Below are 20,085 nucleotides of genomic sequence, written 5' to 3'. Positions count from 1 at the left end.
TGATTGTTAATGAGAATACTAGAAATTTTTATTATTGTGTAGTTCTTCGAAGCCATTTGTGGAAATCAAAGCTAAGAAGCAACATAGACTCACAGCTAATTTTAAATATTTCATCTATCATTGTAGAAGATCACTAACCACAGAAGACCATTTCATTATCTACAAGTGTCTTATGCTTTGGAGTAGTGCACTATTTTTTGCTGCTTAAATGTTAGCTTTCTCAATAGCTTTATTGCTTTTCATTTCTGGACAATATTCCTACTATCTGACCTTTTCCCAATGTACACACAACCCAATCTGTTTGTCACAAGTAGATTTCTTTCCTGTTTTAGCAGTTTATATTGAATTGAGAGACCCCAATCTAGAGTGAGAGGAAATCTTTGATTTTGGTTTATGAAAAAAAAGTAGGAAAATTCTGAGACAAATTTCAGTTCTAAATATAGTAATTTTGTTTCGCTGTTTAGTTATATTTTAAGAATCTTAAGTTTAAAGCAAGATTCTTATAAAAATACATCCCCTAACATCTGTGAAGGAGAAGAGATTTTGGGTTCTCTGATTTTAGAAGACATCCTGATATATAAGGCAGGTATGACTCACATATCATTCTCAGAATATCTGCTGTAAATTTTACAAATGATTTATGATAAAAAACAGACTGTGAAACTACTAAAAAAAATTCAGTTGAGTCTGATAACAAATTCAATATTAGTCATTTCAAATGGATATCTTTTATTCGTGAAAACTTCCCTCAACAGAAATCTATTGTGCATAGTTTTCACCCTAAAATGTATCCTCTTTCCTTTTGTTCATATGACTAACAAATGATGCATATTTGGGAGAACTGCATACCTTAATCTCTTCCTTTTAGAACAGTTACCCTGAACTTGCTTTAATTAGACAGAAAGCAGATTTATCACAGGAAAAAAAGTAACTTAAAAAAAAAATCAATCCTTTCCCCACCATCAGTAGTTTTCTATCAATTTTTTCCCCTGTAGCTCTTCAGGAGCTCTAAAGACAAGACCAATATTAAAGATGATAGTTATAAATACCCATGCTTTGGTTTTCTTCATCTTGGTCAATGAAGACATGGTCCATCACAAAACTGAGGAGCTCAGACTGCAGTCCAGTGTCTGGATTAAACACCAAAGGCTGAAGCCCCTCCCTGCCCCCTGTCATTAACTGGTGGCTGAATATCATTAAGAGGTCACAAAGCAACATGAAAGCCTGAAATGCAAAGAAATTCACCATCAATATATTGGAATGAGAATCATGATTCTAAAATGAGAAAAAGTCAAATATGCTGAAAACAACTAAATGTTAGGAGAAATTTTTTGAATTTTCCAATTCTGTCACCTGGGTCTGGCTTTCACAAACTTAGTCAAGAATAGTCATATGCTAAATTATAGAAGTTAGCTATGAGTCTAGCAACTAATTTACATACGAAAGCAATTTCTTTGATTTGGTTGTATTAATTCAAAGACAGTAAAAAAGAATCTTGTCAAAACTTATAAAACTCGATTTTGCCGAGTTGAATCCAATCATGAAAATGAAAATCTTCAAAGGAAGAATGATCTGAAGGATTCTGAAAGCAGCCTGAAATAAATTACATATAATTTTATCTGAACAAAAAAGTGCACAACTGTATACCTTATAGCAACCTTTCCAATGTTATTCTACCTACAGATATTTTCTTATGATTATAATGCTAAGGCAGGACAAATCTTAAATAGTTCAGAACTAAATAGAATTTCATGCTAATACTTTCTAATTTTTATTTTTCATTTTAATGTTAGATGAATTGTTTACATGAAATAAATACTTTAATAGAAGCTTTGTGTAAGAATCAGAATTTCTAAGCATTCATTGAGAATTTCATAAAAATATCCCCAATAATGGAAGGTATTACAAAAGTTTGTTTCTAAGTTATAATATAGAATCCATCTTTTGAAAAAAGGTAGTATTTTAAATGGTGGCTAGCTGAAATAGGATTGCATACTCAGCACTATACTTCAACTGCTTAATGGGTAAAACAGACTTTTGTGGGCAAGCTCCAGAACTTAAACATTCTTTCTAAAACTGTTAATATAGAAAAATATATTCTGTGGTAAACAGCTTGTGAGTGCTTATGTCAGTAGCCACCTGCCACAAGAGGGAAATGAAACTCAGGGAATTCTTGCATCCCTGACTGCAAATAGGCTGACTGCCTGCTGTCTAGCAGAAAGGAAAGCAGAGATTCAGGTAATACTTTCTCCTTGGTTGTTGCTCTGGGCATCTCCAGGCAGCGTCAATGGAGAGCACAGAATGTGGCAGCTGTGGGATGTTTGTTTTCTAAAGCTCCAGATGGGAGGCTGGGGTTGGGAGAAGAAGGGAGGTCCTCCTCACCCCCAGCAAGGCCAGCATTCTGTATGTATGAACAGATGTTTGTGAGTAGGCAGTTGGCAATTCATGAGAGTAATTTATCAAGATGAAGAAGGTAGGCACAAAGAGCAAAAATATGCTAAAGAAATAAACATGAAAGAGGCTACTTATGTGTCAAGGTATGTAAACCAGTCTAGGAGAAAAATTCAATTCAATCGAACAAGAATTTATTAAGCACCTACTTTGTGCAAGATGTTGCTAGGTGCTAGGGATATAAATATAATACAGAGATAAAAATACAAGATAATTTGAGGTGCAAGAGGGTACTAACAACTATAGGGATGAGGAAAAAATTTGAAAGGCACCTATGTTAAACCTTGAAGGAAGCTAAGGATTATGAGATACAGGTAGAGGAAGTACATAGAAGGCAAAGGCAAGAAGGTAGAAGATGGAAGGCCAAGCTCTGGGAATAGCAACTAGGTCATTTTGGTCGAAATACGGATTATGTGAAGAGAAAGAATGTAAAAGTATTTGGAAAGGCAGGCTGGAGTCAGACTGTGAGTGGTTTTAAATGACAAGATGAGGTGTTTTTGCTTTATTCTAGAAAATGAATGGTTCCCATTGAAGATCTGTAAGCAGAAGACTGACATCAGAACCTGTACTAAGAAAGCGAAGAGAGAGATGCAGGATAAAGTAACTAGAATCTTGCATTTATATTGAGGATTTTTCTTAAGCATTTCAGCTTTGAGGCTGTGAATTATAAACTCTGGTACAGATGCTTTAGTGAGAAGGACAAGGTAGAACTGTCCTCCCAGAAGGAGGACAATGAATTCTCAAACACAACACAGGAGCCCACACTCCACATGCTTCTCCTGCTGCACCTCATCAGCATCAGTGATGACAGTGCTGAGAGCCATCAACCCTGCTGTTACTCATGTTCACGGTCTCAGAGACCACCAAGGTTCAAATTCAGAGAGAGACAGAAAAGGTAAAGGGAATATGCAATTTTGACTCTATCTTTTCTCTTCTCTTCCGGGCCAGTAGCAAGCAACTGGGTGCTACTCATTAAGTCTTTAACAAAATTAATTTCCTAACCTGTTACTATGGTCAGAAGGTACACTTAAGAAGAAGGGTCTATGTTATGAAAAGGCTAATCACAAATAAAGAATTGAATTGTAGTGAAAATGTATTTTACCAAAACATTTTGACCAAGGAATTGTGATAATATATTTTCTGTCCTTGTGCAGTTGAATGTGGCTACAAGGAAAATGTAACTGACATTTTCTTACCTCTTCCTTGACTGGGGTGTTAACATTGGATAGGCACTGCTGGCAAACAGCCAAGAAGGATTTCACAGTTTTCCTCAATACCAACAAATCATCCTGAAAAATATGTTCAGATCATGAAGTATTGTTCAAATATCAACGATAGTTTCCTTAAAAAGTTACAGAAACAATGACAAATAGAAAATAGCAAATTCAGTTGGTCAAGGCAATTTGTAAAACCAATTTTATTTTAAGAGGCTACAAAGAAAGTTAACTCCTGGCTAATCTGTATTAATGTAAGGTGATAAAGAAAATCTGTGAAGCAAAATTTATTTGAATATGGAACAATTTCCTCCCTAGGAGAGTCAACCTTCCTAATTAGGTTTTGTTTTAGCTGCTGTTAAAATGATTTTGTATTTGTGGAACACAAGTGTTAGCAAGAGAGGGAAGCTTGGGGACACTGGGAGGAATAGGAAACCACTTAGTCAATGACTCTTATTAAGGAAATGAGTCTAAATGACATATAAAAAATGTAAAATGTCCTCTGCTCTGGTTAACAATTTTGCTAGACAGAACTAATGTACATTAAAAAATTGGAGAACAATGAAATATTCTGCTTTGTGTTAGAAATTCTCAGTGCAATTTAAGTTGAGAGAAAAAAAATTTGGAGTGGCTGGAGTAGTTGCTGAAGGCTCTATGAAAGAGGATGAGAGCTGGACTTTGAGAGACAATAGAACTTAGGTAAAAAGAGTCAGGGGAAGGTCATTCCAAAAGAAGCTGAGGGAGTGAGGGAGGAAGGAAATCAAATGAACAAAGGCAGAGAATCATGAATGGGCATGGTAATGTAGATGTATGTGAAGCTCGTTGTGATAAGAAAGTTGCTTCATGTAATAAAGAATTAATAGTATTAAAATAGAGTAGTGCACATCAAGTCTGAATGGAGAGAAGAGTAGGGATACAGCAGATGTGAAGGTAGGATAGAGAAAAGACAGGGCTTAAAGGAGAAGGAAGAGTGAGACCCAATAAATACATCCATGTAAAGAAACAATAAGCATAAAACAACCAAAGATGAATGTTGAGAAGTTATAAAGAACAAGTTTGGTTCCAAAGAAGAGATGCAAGAGATGATCTCCTCCAATCCTTTGCAGAGGTAGGGGGCCTACACGTGTAGAAGAGTGACTGTAACAACAATTTTTTTTGGATGTATTGATCAGTTGCTAAATTTTTCCCCCTTTCTCTTAAATTTTTTTTTTTTTGTTATAAAGTAATGACTCTCTAGGTAGGAAAGGGAAGAAATATGGGGGAAATTCAGGAGGACATAAAACCAAAAGATAATAAAAAAGCTATTTTAAAAAAGAGATCATTGGAGAGAACTTCAGTTTGGTAGTGGAGTCAGAAGCCAGATTGTAATGGATTAAGAAATGAATGAAGAGTAAGGAAATGGAAGCTGTAAATATATACACATTTTTTAGGAGTCTGACTGTGAAAGGGAGAAGAGATATAGAACAATAGGAATGGCAAGTTTAAGTACAAGTCTTTTTTAAAGGATGGAAAAATCATAGGCATATTTATAGGCCATAAGAAAGGAATCAGTAGACAAGGAGATACTCCAGAGGAAAAAAAGAAATGTTAAAAGTCAGCAAGTCCCTGTGGAGAAGGTTGGGGTGTACCTGTCCCTGCTTGGGTGAGTTATGGTGGGGAGGGATAGGATTAAGGGTCTAAGTAGAGGGGATAGCTTGAGCAAGGAGATGAAATAGCTTACTGCACCAGTAGCTGGAATTAAGGAGAATAAAATGGAAGATGACGAGGTGTTTTGAGGTGTGGCGTGGGGGAAAAGATTGAGCTCTTTTAATCAGTAAAATAGAAGAGAGGAGGTTAGTGTTGTATCACTGTCACTTTCCCCCATTCTCCCTTGTAAGGAATAAGTATAGTTAAGCAAAATTAATCAATCAAATAGTCATATCTGAAAATATATGCCACATTCTGCTGTCTACAACCTGAGATGCAGATTTTCTCCAGGAGTATTCAAGAGTGAGAAAGTACGAACAAAGAAGGCAGATGGTGTGAATGATCTAGGGTTGGAATTTGGCAAGGTGCAAATGAAGACGGGCCAAGGAAATTTGAGGGTAACTGACAGTGTTATGTCTGAACTCATCAACCACAGGATCGACGGTTGTCAACATTTTCTTTTTAAAAAAAATTATACAGAGTATTAATGATAGGGGAGATAGGGAAAACAAATTAAAATTTGAACAACTTTGATTAAGTTTATAGCATTGGCTAATCTACAAATTTCACCTATGATTCATAATCAAAGCTCTTTAAATTTAGAAGTTTTCAATCACAGGAAATAGAAAAGTGCAGTATCTTTTCTTTTAAAAAAATCTTTTTTTCTTCTTAGCACTTTGTTATCTTGTTTTGTACTATATGTATAATTTATGTACCCTGTCATAGATGCTAGAAATATCTCTGGCTTTATTAAAGCTGTTATTATCATGAAATCATTTTATATTTATGTTCTCCATAGTCTTTGAATCTTATTTTTTCTTCCAAAATCAAATAAAAATGTAATAGTGTACAGAGTAAAATAGCACTTACATTTATGTTTTAGAGTCAGCTCTGCAATCCTGAAACTGATACAGGTGTATAATATAAGCTTTAGTAGTTCATTGACATGGTGCTAATTTAATGATTTCTTAATTTACAATAAAATCATTACTTAGAAAAAAATTCTAGTTTAAGCACAAAAAAATGCTTAAATTGAATGTAGTGGATGATACAGTGGATTGAGTATTGGCTTAGAATCAGGATTACCTGAATTCAAATCCTGCCTCAGACACTTACTAGCTACGTGATCCTGCATAAGTCATTTAACATTTCTGTGCCTCAGTTTCCTTATCTGTAAAACAAGGAGACTGAACTCAATGACCTCAAACATATCTAATCTCAGTCAGCAAGAAGAGATTAAAATAAAATTTAAGTTTTCCTGACTCTAGTGTTCCATTCATAAGGCAATTTCCCCCTTTGGTAATTCTTTCATTTTACAAAAAATCATTTAAACTTATAATGTTGGCAACCCAAGTTTGGGCAGGCTGCCAGTACTTCAGTCTGACTGTAAATTTCTTGAAGGTTTTTGGAAGACTTGGAGTGCTTCAAATTCTAAAGAGATGTTCAGACACTGGCAGTTTTAATTTTCATATGATGATGTCAAGCTGATTGTACTGATGGAAGAGAAAGCAAGAGAGTCAGGGAAGACACCACGCAGAGTAATCCCGCACTTATTACTTGACTTTCTCTGTGCATTAGCACTAACCTTTGTTGTGTGTAAAGTCTTGCACAAGATCTTAGGCAAATATTTGGACTGTCCAAATTCATCAAAATAATAAAAACTTTATAGATTTGGAAAGAATCTTAGTGACCAGCTGATGTAAGTACTACTTAAAACATGAATTTCCTTTGAAATGTCCCCAGGAAGAGGCTAGAACATATGCCAACACCCCTAGTTATGATGGCTACACCTACAGTAGGTAGGAATTAGGTCTCTCAGGAGCTGATCTGTCAATGTTCAACGTGAGCATTTACACCGAGGAAACTGGAAAAGGCTACAAATCAGGGCTTGATTTATTGCTTTGTTGGTTGTCTAATCTTACAAAGGTAAAGAAGGAAATGCTAATTTGACAAGTTAAACTGAAAATGAAAAGTATGTCAAGCAGCTACAAAAGTTGACTATACTGGTAAAATTTCATTATTATAACTATGACCAAAAAATATTTTTATAACAAAGCGTGTGCCAAGGTTGAAGGCAGGGGCAATATCTAGTAATATTCATTGTTAGTACATTATGTTTTGTTCTATATATTTAAGAAAAACAAAATAAAAACTGGAGGAAATGTGTTTCAGTGATCTGCAAAGTGTTCTCTGTCAAGGTTTTATATTCTGGAACATGGATGTTCTCAAGAGCATATCTTTTCAACACTGAATGTTAATTCTACTGAATTGTTTATCCATTTTGCTTCTGTTTTTATATTACTATTTCAAATGCATTTTATTACATTAATAATCTCAGACAGACTGCCTTTACTTGGTATAAGTTCGAGTTAATTTAGGATGACACCAGTTTTTATGAAAAAGAATTTGTTTTTCACTTATTTTCCCGTTCCTAACAAGAGCTGACAGGTTCCATTCAAGAAGCCATTGCTTTTCTTTCTCTTTTCACTTGTCCTGAATTCTAGTAATTTGGACAGTTTATGATTTGATGAAAAATAGGGTACCCAGGCTTTTTTTTGTTATAAATTTCCATGAGACTGATGATTCTTAAATTATTCCTCTTTGACCTCTCTTCCAGATCAGCTCTCTTTGAGAAGATATCTTATATTTTCTTTTAAAATGTCTTGTCTCTTGGAATCATTGAATTTTGTTTGGTCTATTATAATTTTTTAGGAACTCAGCTACTTGTGTCAGATTTTCTAGCTTCTGTTCTAAGCTATGTTTTCCCTCTAATTCTTTCCTCTTTATTTTGATTTTTACTTCCTAATTCTTCTCCATCCTTCACAACCCACTGAGAAGGCAAGAAATGTAATACCCATCATACATATGAAGTCACGCAAAATAATTCCCCATTAGCCAGGTTGTAGGAAAAAAAGCAAGAAAAATAAGGAAAGTAAAAGAAAAGATGCTTTAATAGGCACTCAGAGTTCACCAGTTCTCTCACTGGAGGTGGCAGCATTTTCTATCTTAAGTGCTTTGGAAATGTTGTGGACCATTGTGCTGATCAAAGTTATTAAGTCCTTCACAGCTGATCACTGTTACAATACTATTATTGTTGTGCACAATGTTCTCCTGCTTCTGCTCACATCACTTTGCAGCAGTTCATATAAGTTGAAACCACCCCCCTTTCCATTTCTTAAAGCACAATATTATTCCATCACAATCATAAAGCACAACTTGTTTACCCATTCACCAAATGATAGGCATCTTACAGTTTCTAATTCTTTGCCCCCACAAGAAAAGCTGGTAGAAATATTTTTGTACACATGGGTTCTTTACCTTTTTCTCTGACCTCTTTGGGAGTACAGACTAAATAATGGTATTGCTAGATAGGGTGTGCACAGTTATAGCCCTTTGGGCATAATTCTAAATTGTTTTCAAGAATGTTTGTACTAGTTCAAAGCTTTACCAACAGTGCATCAGTGTCCCTATTTTTCTATATCCCCTCTAGCATTTGTCATTTTCCTTTTCTGTCATGTTAGCTAATCTGAGAGGTGTGAAGTGGTACCTCACAACTGTTTCATGCACATTTCTCTAATGTGATATGGAGCATTTTTACAAGACTACTGATAACTGATTTCTTCCTCTGAAGGTGGCCTGTTCACATTCTTTGATCAATTGGGGAATGGCTCTCATTTTTATAAATTTGGCCTAGCTCCCTATGTATTTGAAAAATACCTTTATCAGAAAAACACTACAAACTCTTCCCCCGGCCAAATTTCCTGCTTTCCTTCTAGTTTTGACTGCACTAGTTTGGTTTATGCAAAAACTATTTTGCCTCCTGTGATCTCTATCTCATTTGGTGAAAAACTCTTCCCTTATCCACAGATCTCACAGATAATTTTTTCTATGTTCCCCTAATATGCTTGTCATATTACCTTTTATGTCTAAATCATGTATTCATTTTGAACTTATATTGGTATATGGTGTGAGATACTGGTCTATAATTAGTTTCTGCCAGACAACAGTTTTCTCTGCAGTTTTTGTTGAATAGTGAGTTCTTGCCTCAAAATCTTAGATCGCTGGGTTTATCAAACGCCAGGTTGGGGTGGGGAACCTTCAGCCTGAAGGCCACATGTGGCCCCTCTATGTCCTCAAGTCGTGGCTCTTTGACCGAATCGAAACTTCACAGAACAAATTCCCTAAATAAAAGGATTTATTCTGTAACAATGTGGCCTCAAGGTGCAGGTTCCCTGGTGGTCTTGTGCCCGATCTATTCTGCTGATCAACCATTTTATTTCTTCTTCAATACCAGACTGTTTTGATGATTACTGCTTTGTAGTATAGTGTGAAATCTGGTACTGCTAGACCACTTTCCATCACTTTTAAAAAACTAATTTCTTGGGGCAGCTAGGTGGTGCAGTGACTAGAGCACCAGCCCTGGAGTCAGGAGGACCTGAGTTCAAATCTGGCTTCAGACACCTGACACATGCACTAGCTATGTGACCTTGGGCAAGTCACTTAACCCCAACTGCCTTGCCAAAAACAACAAAACTGATTTTCTTGATCTTTTGTTGCCCCAGATGAATTTTCCTTTTTCCTAACATAAAATAATTCTTTGGTAGTATGATTAGTATGGCACTGAGTAAGTAAATTAATTTAGGCAGTATTATCATTTTTATTATATTGGCTCAGAATGTCCATGAGAAATTAATATTTCTCCAATTGTTTAGTTCTGTCTTTAGTTGTATGAAGTGTTTTTAATTGTGTTCATATAGTTTATTTGTGTGTTCTGTCCGCAGTTATTTTAAATGGAGTTTATCTTTTTATTTCCTTGTGTTGTGTTTAGTTGGCAATATATAGAAATGCTGTGATTTTTATCCTAAAACTTTGTCAAAGTGGTTTTTTATTATTATTAAGAATTTTTGGCCTAGACTTTTAGTTGGCTTTCTAAGGTTCTCTAGGTCTCATCTGAAAAAAGTGAAAGTTTTGTTTCCTCACTGTCTGTCCTTGTTCCTTCAATTTCTTTTTCTTGTCTTATTGATATAGCTAGCATTTTTTGTACAATATTGAATAGTAATGGTGATATGGACAACTTTGCTTCAACACCTTACCTTACTGGAAAGGCTTCGCATTTATCCCCATTACAAATAATGCTTGCTCTTAATTTTAGATTTATATTACTTATCGTTTTAAGAAAAGCTCCATTTATTCCTAGGGTTTTTGATAAGAATGGGCATTGTATTTCTTGAAGAGCTTTTTCTGTATCTATTGACATAATCATGATTTTTGTTGTTTTTGTTGATATGGTTAATCATGTTTATAATGTTCCTAATTCTGCAATCCTGGTATAAATCCAACTTGGTCATAGAGTATGATCTTTGTGCTATATTTTATTTAAAAATTTTTTGCATCAATATTCATTATGGAAATTGGTCTATAGTTTTCTTTTTCTTCAATTCTGCTCTCCTGGGTTCTGGCAACAAAATCATATTTTTGTTTTCCATTTTTTTCCCTTTAGAGCTCTCATTTCACTTTCCCTGTCTCATATACTCTTGTAGTCTCTAGGCTAAACCAGTTCTCCCCTTCAGGCTATGCCTGTATTTGCTGTGGAATTACTCTTTTCTTTTGGGTTTCTCATTTGGAAGTCTTTGACCAATATTTCTTCATACGGCTTAGTGTCTTCTATATATTCATATTTAACATCCCCAGTTCCTTATTTGGGATTTTGTTCAAAGGTCAGGCTCTGCCTCCTATTATACTCTTGGAGAGGACGATAAGGTCCTCACAATAATTTCTTGGTCCTCTGCCGCTAGCTTTCTTGTTTCAAGTTATATCTGGGCTCAATGCACTGGCAGGATTCAGTGCCCATATCAGAGCTCTATGGTTGGCTGTCCTTGTTAGGGTGCTGCTGTGGGTTTTTGTTCCCTCTGGAGCTTCCCTACTTAATATGCTACTACACAATTGTTCATTTGAGCTTGGATTGACTTTCATGGTAAGACTCTCTTTCTAGTGATAGTAGTTCTGGACACCTTTTTGTGAAGTCTCGGAATTTTTCATTATTTTACAATCCAGTGTCCTTCATCATCACTTAAGTATATATATTGGAATTCAGGTGCCCCTTTGTGCCATCATTGTAACAGAAACTTCCCATTAAATTCTAATTTGTGTTGTGGCACATGTTTAAATAACTCCATTGAGTAATATAGCAGTGTTCTATTTATCTTGAAAATCAGGTACTCTCTTCTGCCTTTCAATAACTTGTTAAATGCTATGAAGCATGAGGCAGATCAATGCTCCTGACCAAGGAAGACATTGCAAAGAGTGTTAAAAGGGAATGTTAGGCAACTACGGTTGCCTGATATATGAATTTTCTAGACTGTTACCCATTTGAGAAGTCAACCTATTCATCTTAAAAAAATTACATACATACACACACACACACACATACTCTCTCTCTCTCTCTCTCTCTCTCTCTCTCTCTCTCACAGGTTCTACAAAGTTAGAAAGGCTTGGAGGATGGTTTCAGTCACTAATTATTGGTCTCCCTTATATACGGGAAGATGAAAAGGACAGAAGAACAACTTTCTACTCTCTACCTTAGGAGGGAGAATAAAGAGTTTCAAGAAGGAATTAAGTGCTACAAAAGGAAAACAATGGAGAAAAAAGAAATCCAAGTGGCAGAAATGAATCCTAATTTTTTTTTCAGGTAGTTGAAGGGTAGGAGAATTTAATATAGAGAAGAAATGGAAGAGAAAGGGCAACTGAACATTTGGAGTATTATATAAGGTAGAAGGGGTAACTATGACTTACTTGAAACAAAGTAGATGCTTTCTGATTGGGGGATGGCTTAACAAACTGTGGTACATGAATATAACAGAATAGTACTGTACAGTAAGAAATGATGAACATGATAAATCCTGAGAAGCATGGAAATTCTAATATGGACCTAAGTAAAATGAAGAGCCATGAAAGCAACATACAAAATAAAATGACACAAATGGAAAGAACAACAAAAATAAAATTACACAAATGGAAAGAACAACAATATAATGTGAAATTATAATGCCCAAGCTTTGCCAAAAAGAAGAGATATAAAAAGACACATCCTCTTGTTCCTTTGCCAAGTGGGGTCTAAGGGTATGGAATACTGCAAATAATGCCAGACTTCAATTTTGCTGATTTTCTTCCCTCTTATAACAACTAATAAAAAAAAAGAAAGAATACAGGATGGTTTCCTGAGAGAGGTTCAAGAGAGGGATACAAGGGGAAATGGTGATCTAAAAACAAGAGAGAATAATATTATCTATTTATATTTTTAAAAAAGTTGGTTCTCAGGATATGAGAATGGGATTTAGGTGTACAGATCACGGCTCAAGTTACACGTTCTTAGCCAGGAACAGAATATACTACAAAGAGGATAATAAAAATATTTGCCTGGTGTCTCATGAATATGATAAAGAGAGCTTTAAATTGAAAGAGAGAAGGAAGAAAAAGTATTCACATACATATCTGTCAAGCTGGATATCCTAGGAAGGCATACTGTTAGAAGGTATCAGACATAAAAACAAAGATCAGGAGTAGATGTCTGGGAAAGTATGTGTCTATATATGCATGATAGGTATAAGTGTATGTATACATCTGTATGTGTATGTATGTATCGAGAAACATATCTAAACTATATTGCAGCCTTCTAGGGGAGTAGGGGGGAGGGAAAAAAAGAACAAAGTTAAAAAGTGCACAGCAGAGAACAAAAGAAAACACAAGGAAGCAAAGATAAGATGGACAATTCTCAACACAAGGTATACTATTTATCATACAGGCTTTTTTGAAATGAAATTTATTGTTACATATTTTGAATCCTCTTCTATATTCTGCTATGCACATAATATGCTTTTTTTCCCTTTCTAACTTTGTATTTAAGTTTTAATATTTAAATTTAAAATATGTTTTTGTTTCTTTTCTCTATTCTGTATTTGTGTACCAGTAAAGAAAAAATATTAAAAAGAAAAAAGAAGGTATCAGCAGAAGCCTGGAAATTCATGTAAGACAATATCTGAGAACCAGCAATAAAAACCCCCCAAAACCTACAGCAATACAAATATACAAACGTAAAACGTATGGCTAATCAACAATGATGAACTAGAGATCTTAATGCAAAGAGGTAAATTTGTTCTCATACATATATCACTGAGACTTGGTGGGATGGGACTCATGACTTGAATATGGCATATAAGTGTGGGTACTGCTTCCAGGAGTATAGAATAGAAAACATCCATTTCTTCTCATCCTGTTTGTTTCTTGTCCACGTCCTTTATAGCTAGCCAGCATTTAGTACTTTAAGGTTTGCAAAGAGCTTTACCTGTTCACTCATTTGATCCTTACAATAACTCTGTAAGGTAGGTACAATTATTATCCCCATTTTGCAGATTAAGAAACTGAGGTTTGGAGGTTTAATCATTTCCCCATTGTCACACTACTAATAAATGTCTGAGGTAGGATTTAAATTTAGATCTTCCTAACTCCAAGTCCCATACTCTCTATCCACTGTACCCCTTAGCTGCCTAAAACGCTAAAAAGGAGAGACGCAATGTTCTGAAGTCTCCTGTTTTGTAGTACTTTTGTGGGTACCAATGCAACACTTAGGCTGTTTATTATCTTTATTTTTGTTTGGAGAGGGGAAGGCAGGGCAATTGGGGTTAAGTGATTTGCCCAAGGTCACACAACTAGTAAGTGTGTCAAGTGTGTTAAATGTCTGAGGCCAGATTTGAACACAGGTCCTCCTGACTCCAGGGCCGGTGCTGTGCCACCTAGATTCCCCTAGGCTATTTATTATTATCACTCCCTCTTCCTATAAGTTTGGTGAAACTTATTTCCATCACTGGCAGAATCAACCCAGTTGGACACTAACATCTAACCACCTTATGTTTTACATGAGGAAATACAAAGGAAATGAAGCTAAAATTGGGAAGAATGTCTTCTGACTGATAGAAAAGGCTTTGGTCCACTTCTTGAATTTAGAACCATAGTTTTTATATTTTTTCAATATTTTCCTATATTCCTTTGCATAAAAGTCACTGAATATCAAGACTTGGCTGGAATCACATTCTTTACAGATTTTCTCTATTTTTTCATTCTGCGCAATCATCTTCATGGCTCTATTCATTATGAACTTTGCAAAGATGATGACCAAGTATCACATGAAATGATCTTGTTTCTTAGTATTATTTGATAAAAACTACTCAAACATTCCTTTTGTCTCTCTGAAGAGAATCTGTGTCTTATACTTTAACTTAGTTGCAACTTTTTAAAAATCTATTTTCATTTCATTTATAGTGAGATATTAATGTAGTTCAATTATTCTATCAGTGTATTAACTTTTGGGTTATTGGAGGAAAAATCCTCACACACATCCTGTTTGTATGTTACCTTAGAAAATTCCAATTCTTAGTATTGACTGCGGCCTTTTCTGTAAACAGTCTTTAACTTTTACCATTAGTGTGGTAGCAGAAAGTGAGAGCCATATAGCTTATAGCTATTTCATGGATCACTATGGCCAAATTCTTCTCTTAGTTGACAGCCTGCTGGTGATAAGTAAATCCTAAAAGGCTCAGTACTTTGCTAGGATGAGCCTTCGAACAGAAGATGCAGTCTGTCAAGGCAGAATCCTTAAACTTGTTGATGTCCTTGTGGCTGCTTTTTTGGAGAACACTGTCTAACCAGTTCATTAACTCCTCTCTTTCAAATATCTTGTATAGTCATTTCTCTGTGCTTTCAAAATTATACTGTATTGTGTGCTGGTCTGGTTCAGCTACTCTTCCTGACTTCACTTTTATTTTGTCTTTTTTCTTTCTTTTTGGAGGGAGAAAGGCAGGGCAATTGGGGTTAAGTGACTTGCCCAAGGTCACATAGCCAGTAAGTGTGTCAAGTGTCTGAGGCCGCATTTGAACTCAGGTCCTCCTGACTCCAGGGCCAGTGCTCTACTCACTGCACCATCCAGCTGCCCCATGACTTCATTTTTAAAGTAGCATTTCCATTTTCTTTTGAAGTACATGGAAACACTGAGATGGCTGAATCCAAACGTAGTGTTCTACTGTTACAGATGATGTAAAGAAATTGTCATAAACATGCTGGCAGACTTTCTATTTTTTCACTTATTTGTTTTTCTCCTAGAAATAGCTGGAGAATGGTCTAACTTAGTTGGGTTTCATGTCTTGATTTCTGAAATAATTTTATCCTCTAATTTTCCTGCTTTATGAGATAATACTACTCATATAACATCTTAATATCTTTCCCTCGTAACAATTATAAATGAGCTTACATTCTAAAAAGGTGTAACCTTATGTACCATGCCTCTGAGTTTTGATAAGGGGATAAGTATTTTCTGAATGAGTTTTTTGAGATCCACTAGAAACTCATGTTATCTGATTTCACCTGGGGCCTCAGCCAGTCAATAAACATTCATTAAGATTCTACTACATGCCAGGCACTATACTAAGCACTGGGGATACAAAAAAGAGCAAAAAAATAGTTCCCTATTCACAATAAGCTTATAGTCCCATGAGAAAGATAACATGCAAACAACTATGTAGAGGATAAATAGGGAAGGCATTAACATTAAGGGGGATCAGAAAAGGCTTCTCTTATATGGTGGAATTTTGGCTAGAACTTTTTAAAGGAAGCCAGAAAGCTGAGATGCGGAGCAAGAAAATTCCAAGAATAGGGGACAGATTGTGAAAATGCCCAGTTAGGAGACGGAGTTATAGCAAGGAGATCAGTGTCACTGTATCAAAAAGTATGTTGAGATAGAAAGCTGTAAGAAGACTGGAAAGGCAGGGAGGGACCAGGTTATAAAGGGCTTTGAATGCCAAAAGGATTTGACCTTTTGTCCTGGAGGTGTCAGGGAACCACTAGAGTTGATTGGATATGTAAGGTGACATGGTCAGACCTGAGTTTTAGCAAGTTTACTTTGACAGATTAGTGGAAGATAGACTGGACTGGAGAAAAAACTTGAGGCAGACAGACCAACCAGTAGGGACTGCAGTTGTCTAGGCATGACGTAATGGGGCCAGCAGGAAGATGATGACAGTGATAGAGGAGAGAAGGGGTCATATTCAAGAGATGTTACAAATGTAAAATCAAGCAATCTTGGCAACAGATTGGATGTGGAGGATGAGAGATAGTGAGAAGTTGAGGATAACATCTAGGTTGTAAGCCTGGGGGACTGGAGAATGGTGGTATCTTCAACAGTAATTGGAAGTTTGGAAGGGGAACGAGTTTTGGGAAAAAGATTATGAGTTCAGTTCTGGAAAAGTTGAGTTTAAAATATCTAGAGAACATGCAGTCTGAGATATCTAATTGGAAGGTGGAGATGAGAGTTTAGGGCTAGATGGGAATTATCAGTAGAGAGATGATGACAGCTAAATCTATGGGAGCTGAGGAGATCCCCAAGTGAATAACTGTAGAGGGAGAAGATGCAAGACATCCATGGTTAGCATGCATGACATGGATGAAGACCTATCAAAGGAAACTAAGAAGAAGCTGTTACATAGGTAGCAGGGGAAGTAGCCAGAAGACAAGGAGAGATTGAAGATAAGTGAGAGGCTGGGGATTAAAGAGAGGACAATTTGCTGGAGAAGGAATTGAATGGGATCACTTACATAGGTTGAGAGGTTTGCTTCGGCAAAGAGATGGGCCACCTCTTTAGGAGAAAGAGTCGAAGGTGGAGATAGTGGCAGAAAGCATTTGGAAGTATGAGGCAAAGGGGAGGGAAGAATGGAAAGATTTTAGTAAATGGCCTCCATTCATTCAGTGAAATGAGAGGCATTCTCAACAAAGAGAGTGTTGGTGGGGGAGCCATGGGAAATTTGAGGAGGGATGGAAAGGTTTGGCAAAGCTGCTATGGCAAGTTGGATAGTGAGTTAATTAGGGATTGTCTTGCTGCAGTGAGGGTCCACTTGAAATTAAGTAACATAAATCTGTAGTGGATTCATTCAGCATATTTTCATGATTCTCTTTAACTTCATCCTACAACATGTGTGTAGGAAAAACAGCCTCAGATAGTGGGAATAATCCAGGGCTATGGCTTGGCAGGGCAAGATCAGCCATAGCACAAGGGGCAAAGGATTCAACACAAGAAGACAGTGTAGAGTTGAATCATGCACAGGATTATTAAAGGGTCAAGAAGAGGAAGTGTCCAGTGCACAGGCAATAACCTGAGAAAGAACTAAAGGGTCAAGGGATTGGAGCTTACAGTGAGGACAAAGAACAGGATTTGGGGCTGCAAGGCAGAGGGAGAGGTAGAATGACAACAGATTGTGATAAGATACAGGAATTTCAGAGTTCATGAACATGGAAGTGAAGAATCTGTGAGTGACAGCAAGATCAAGGGTATGATCATCTCTGTGTGTGATTGAAGTTGGATAGGAGCAGAAATAAGGGTGTTTGAGGGATTAATATATATTTTGAAGTCCCCTAGTACAGGGGAAGGAATTGTTGAGGGGAGAAATGTGAGCTTGGTACTGAACTCACTGAGAAAATGGACGTGTTTTGGAGGTTGGTAGACAAAAGCTACCAGAGTTTTGACTGGGTGGTAGATACGGAATGAGTGAACCTCAAAAGGAACAGAAGTTACTGAGTAATGGTGGTAGAGGGTAAGTAAGCTCAGGAGTTGTACTGGGGAACAAGGAGTATTCCAATTTCCTACCTCTACCAGTGAGTTACAGGGAATGAGTGAAAGTGCAGACTGTGCTGGAAGGGGTGGCCAGAAGGCTGTATCTTAAGAAGAGAGACAGGACTCAGTGAGGACCAGAAGATGGAAGGAGTGGGAAAAGATTTAAGATTATATCAAGTTCATTACCTACAGAACAAGCATTTCAGAAAGTACAGTGGAAGGGGTGGGTAGCCTTAGAGTGAGAGGGTTGGGTTAGGGGCAGTGGAGATGGAAAATAGGTTTGAAAAATAACAGTTGGTATTCAGGATCACTAGGATGGGGTTGGGGTATGACCTGTTTGTTAATCACAGAAGAATAAGCTGAAGTGGATCATTAACATTCCCAGGAGATTTGCCTCAATGCAACAAATATTCTCCTAAGCTTGACCCCTATTTATCTCGCTTTTAAATTCTCTTTCCACAAATCAAAAAGAAACTAATGGGATAAATGCTATTAAAGGAAGAATATTTTGTTATAAACAAGAGAAACTGAAGGCTGCCCTTATAGGACCAGCACTAGGGGGCAGTAGAGCAAAATTAACTGAACATGACCTGTGAGAAAAAAACATATTTTAACTTTCTGGCAATTATGGGATAAGAGAGAATATTTATTTGTAATACCTGCTGAATTTAAGCTCAAAAGAAATATCTAATCTTGTCTCTATCACATAGACCAACTGTGCTTTTGATTTCATTCCATGTCTTGAAATGATCTATCTTTAGTATATAAGAGCACTTTTGAGTGTCAGATTTAAATTTTAAGCTTCAATCCATGGTTTCGGGGAAAATTCATTACTATGTTAGAGTTAGAGGTGATCATAAAAGACAAAAATAGACAATTATTATGTTACATGATATTAAAAAAACACCCAAATAACTCCCCCCCATGAACATAATCAACGTAACAAATATAAGAAATAAAACTGTTACTTGAGGAAGCCAACATAGCACCATAAGCAGGAAGCAGTATAGAGAGCTCCCAGCCAAAAACTTACCCTAACAGATGTAGAAGCTATACCAGACCCCTGATGGGGAAACCCATGAAAATATCACAGTGAATAATTTTTCCAGGAAGACAGACAGACAGATCTTCAGACTTTGGGGACTGGTCTGGACAGAAGCTGCCACACTGAGCATTCCAGTGCCCAGAGAGAGGCTGTGCTCAAGGGAAAGATGAGGTCCCATATCCATAATGGGGGTGCTGGCCATTCTGATTTCATGAGAACCATGATTCCAGAGAACTAATGATGAAACATGCTACCCACCTCCTGATAGAGACGTAGAGAACAGAGCATTGGGGGTCACCCCATGATAAGTGAGTGTGACTTAGATGAAGAACCAGGAAAGAAGACTGAGGAGTGATAAGACAGGCAGAAGAACCAAGAGGGAGCAGCGTCACAAAAACCCAGAGAAAGAGGTATTCAGGAAGAGAAAGTGATCAACAGCGTCAAATGCACCGAGGAGGTTGAGAAGGATGGAGATTAAGAAAAGGCCATTAGAGCTGGTATCTAAGAGAACACTGGTAACTGTGGAGGGAGAAGTTTCAGTGCAATGATGAGGCTATCAAAGGATTGCAGAGAATTAAGAAGAGACAGAGAGAGAGGAGAGAAAGTGGAGGTGATTTTAGACAGCTTTCTCATGGCATTTAGTCACAAAAGGTAGGAGAAATATAGGACAAGAGCTAACAGCAATGGGAAGATCAAATAAGGATTTTTGTGAAGACATAGATACGTCTGTAGGTAAGGAGAGAATGAAGATAGAGAATAACATGAAATGAAATTAGGGGCACTCTGCTGGAAAACACAGGGCAGGGATCAAGGGCACATGTAAAGAGGTTGGCCTTGGTAAAGAAAAGGGTTCCCTCTTCATCAGAGGGGAGGAATAAAGGATGAAAAACGGCGGAAAATGTCTGAATGATGCAAAGTGAGGAGAGAGGAGAGCTCTTGGCAAATGGCCTCAATCCTAAAAACTGAAGTAGGAGGCAACATAGCCAGATGAGATTAGGTAGAGAGGGTGCTATAGGAGGCTGATGTAAAGAAAGAAA

At 36.7% G+C, this 20,085-nt stretch overlaps 1 protein-coding gene across 1 annotated transcript in view; it reads right to left on the bottom strand.

Moving 5' to 3' along the window:
- Positions 1–20,085, bottom strand: part of STAG1 (stromal antigen 1) — a 376,851-nt gene that overhangs the window by 26,872 nt on the left and 329,894 nt on the right. The window contains exons 23-24 of the mRNA XM_036742693.1: positions 3,648–3,740; positions 1,050–1,224 (exon numbers count right to left, since the gene is read on the bottom strand). Coding sequence (XP_036598588.1) covers positions 1,050–1,224; positions 3,648–3,740 — 268 coding nt within the window. The remainder of the gene's footprint in view (positions 1–1,049; positions 1,225–3,647; positions 3,741–20,085) is intronic.

Source organism: Trichosurus vulpecula, chromosome 2, assembly GCF_011100635.1.
Source record: "Trichosurus vulpecula isolate mTriVul1 chromosome 2, mTriVul1.pri, whole genome shotgun sequence".
Lineage (NCBI taxonomy): Eukaryota > Metazoa > Chordata > Mammalia > Diprotodontia > Phalangeridae > Trichosurus > Trichosurus vulpecula.
Note: the sequence above shows the minus strand (reverse complement) of the source record. Positions and strands in the feature narration are given on the sequence as shown.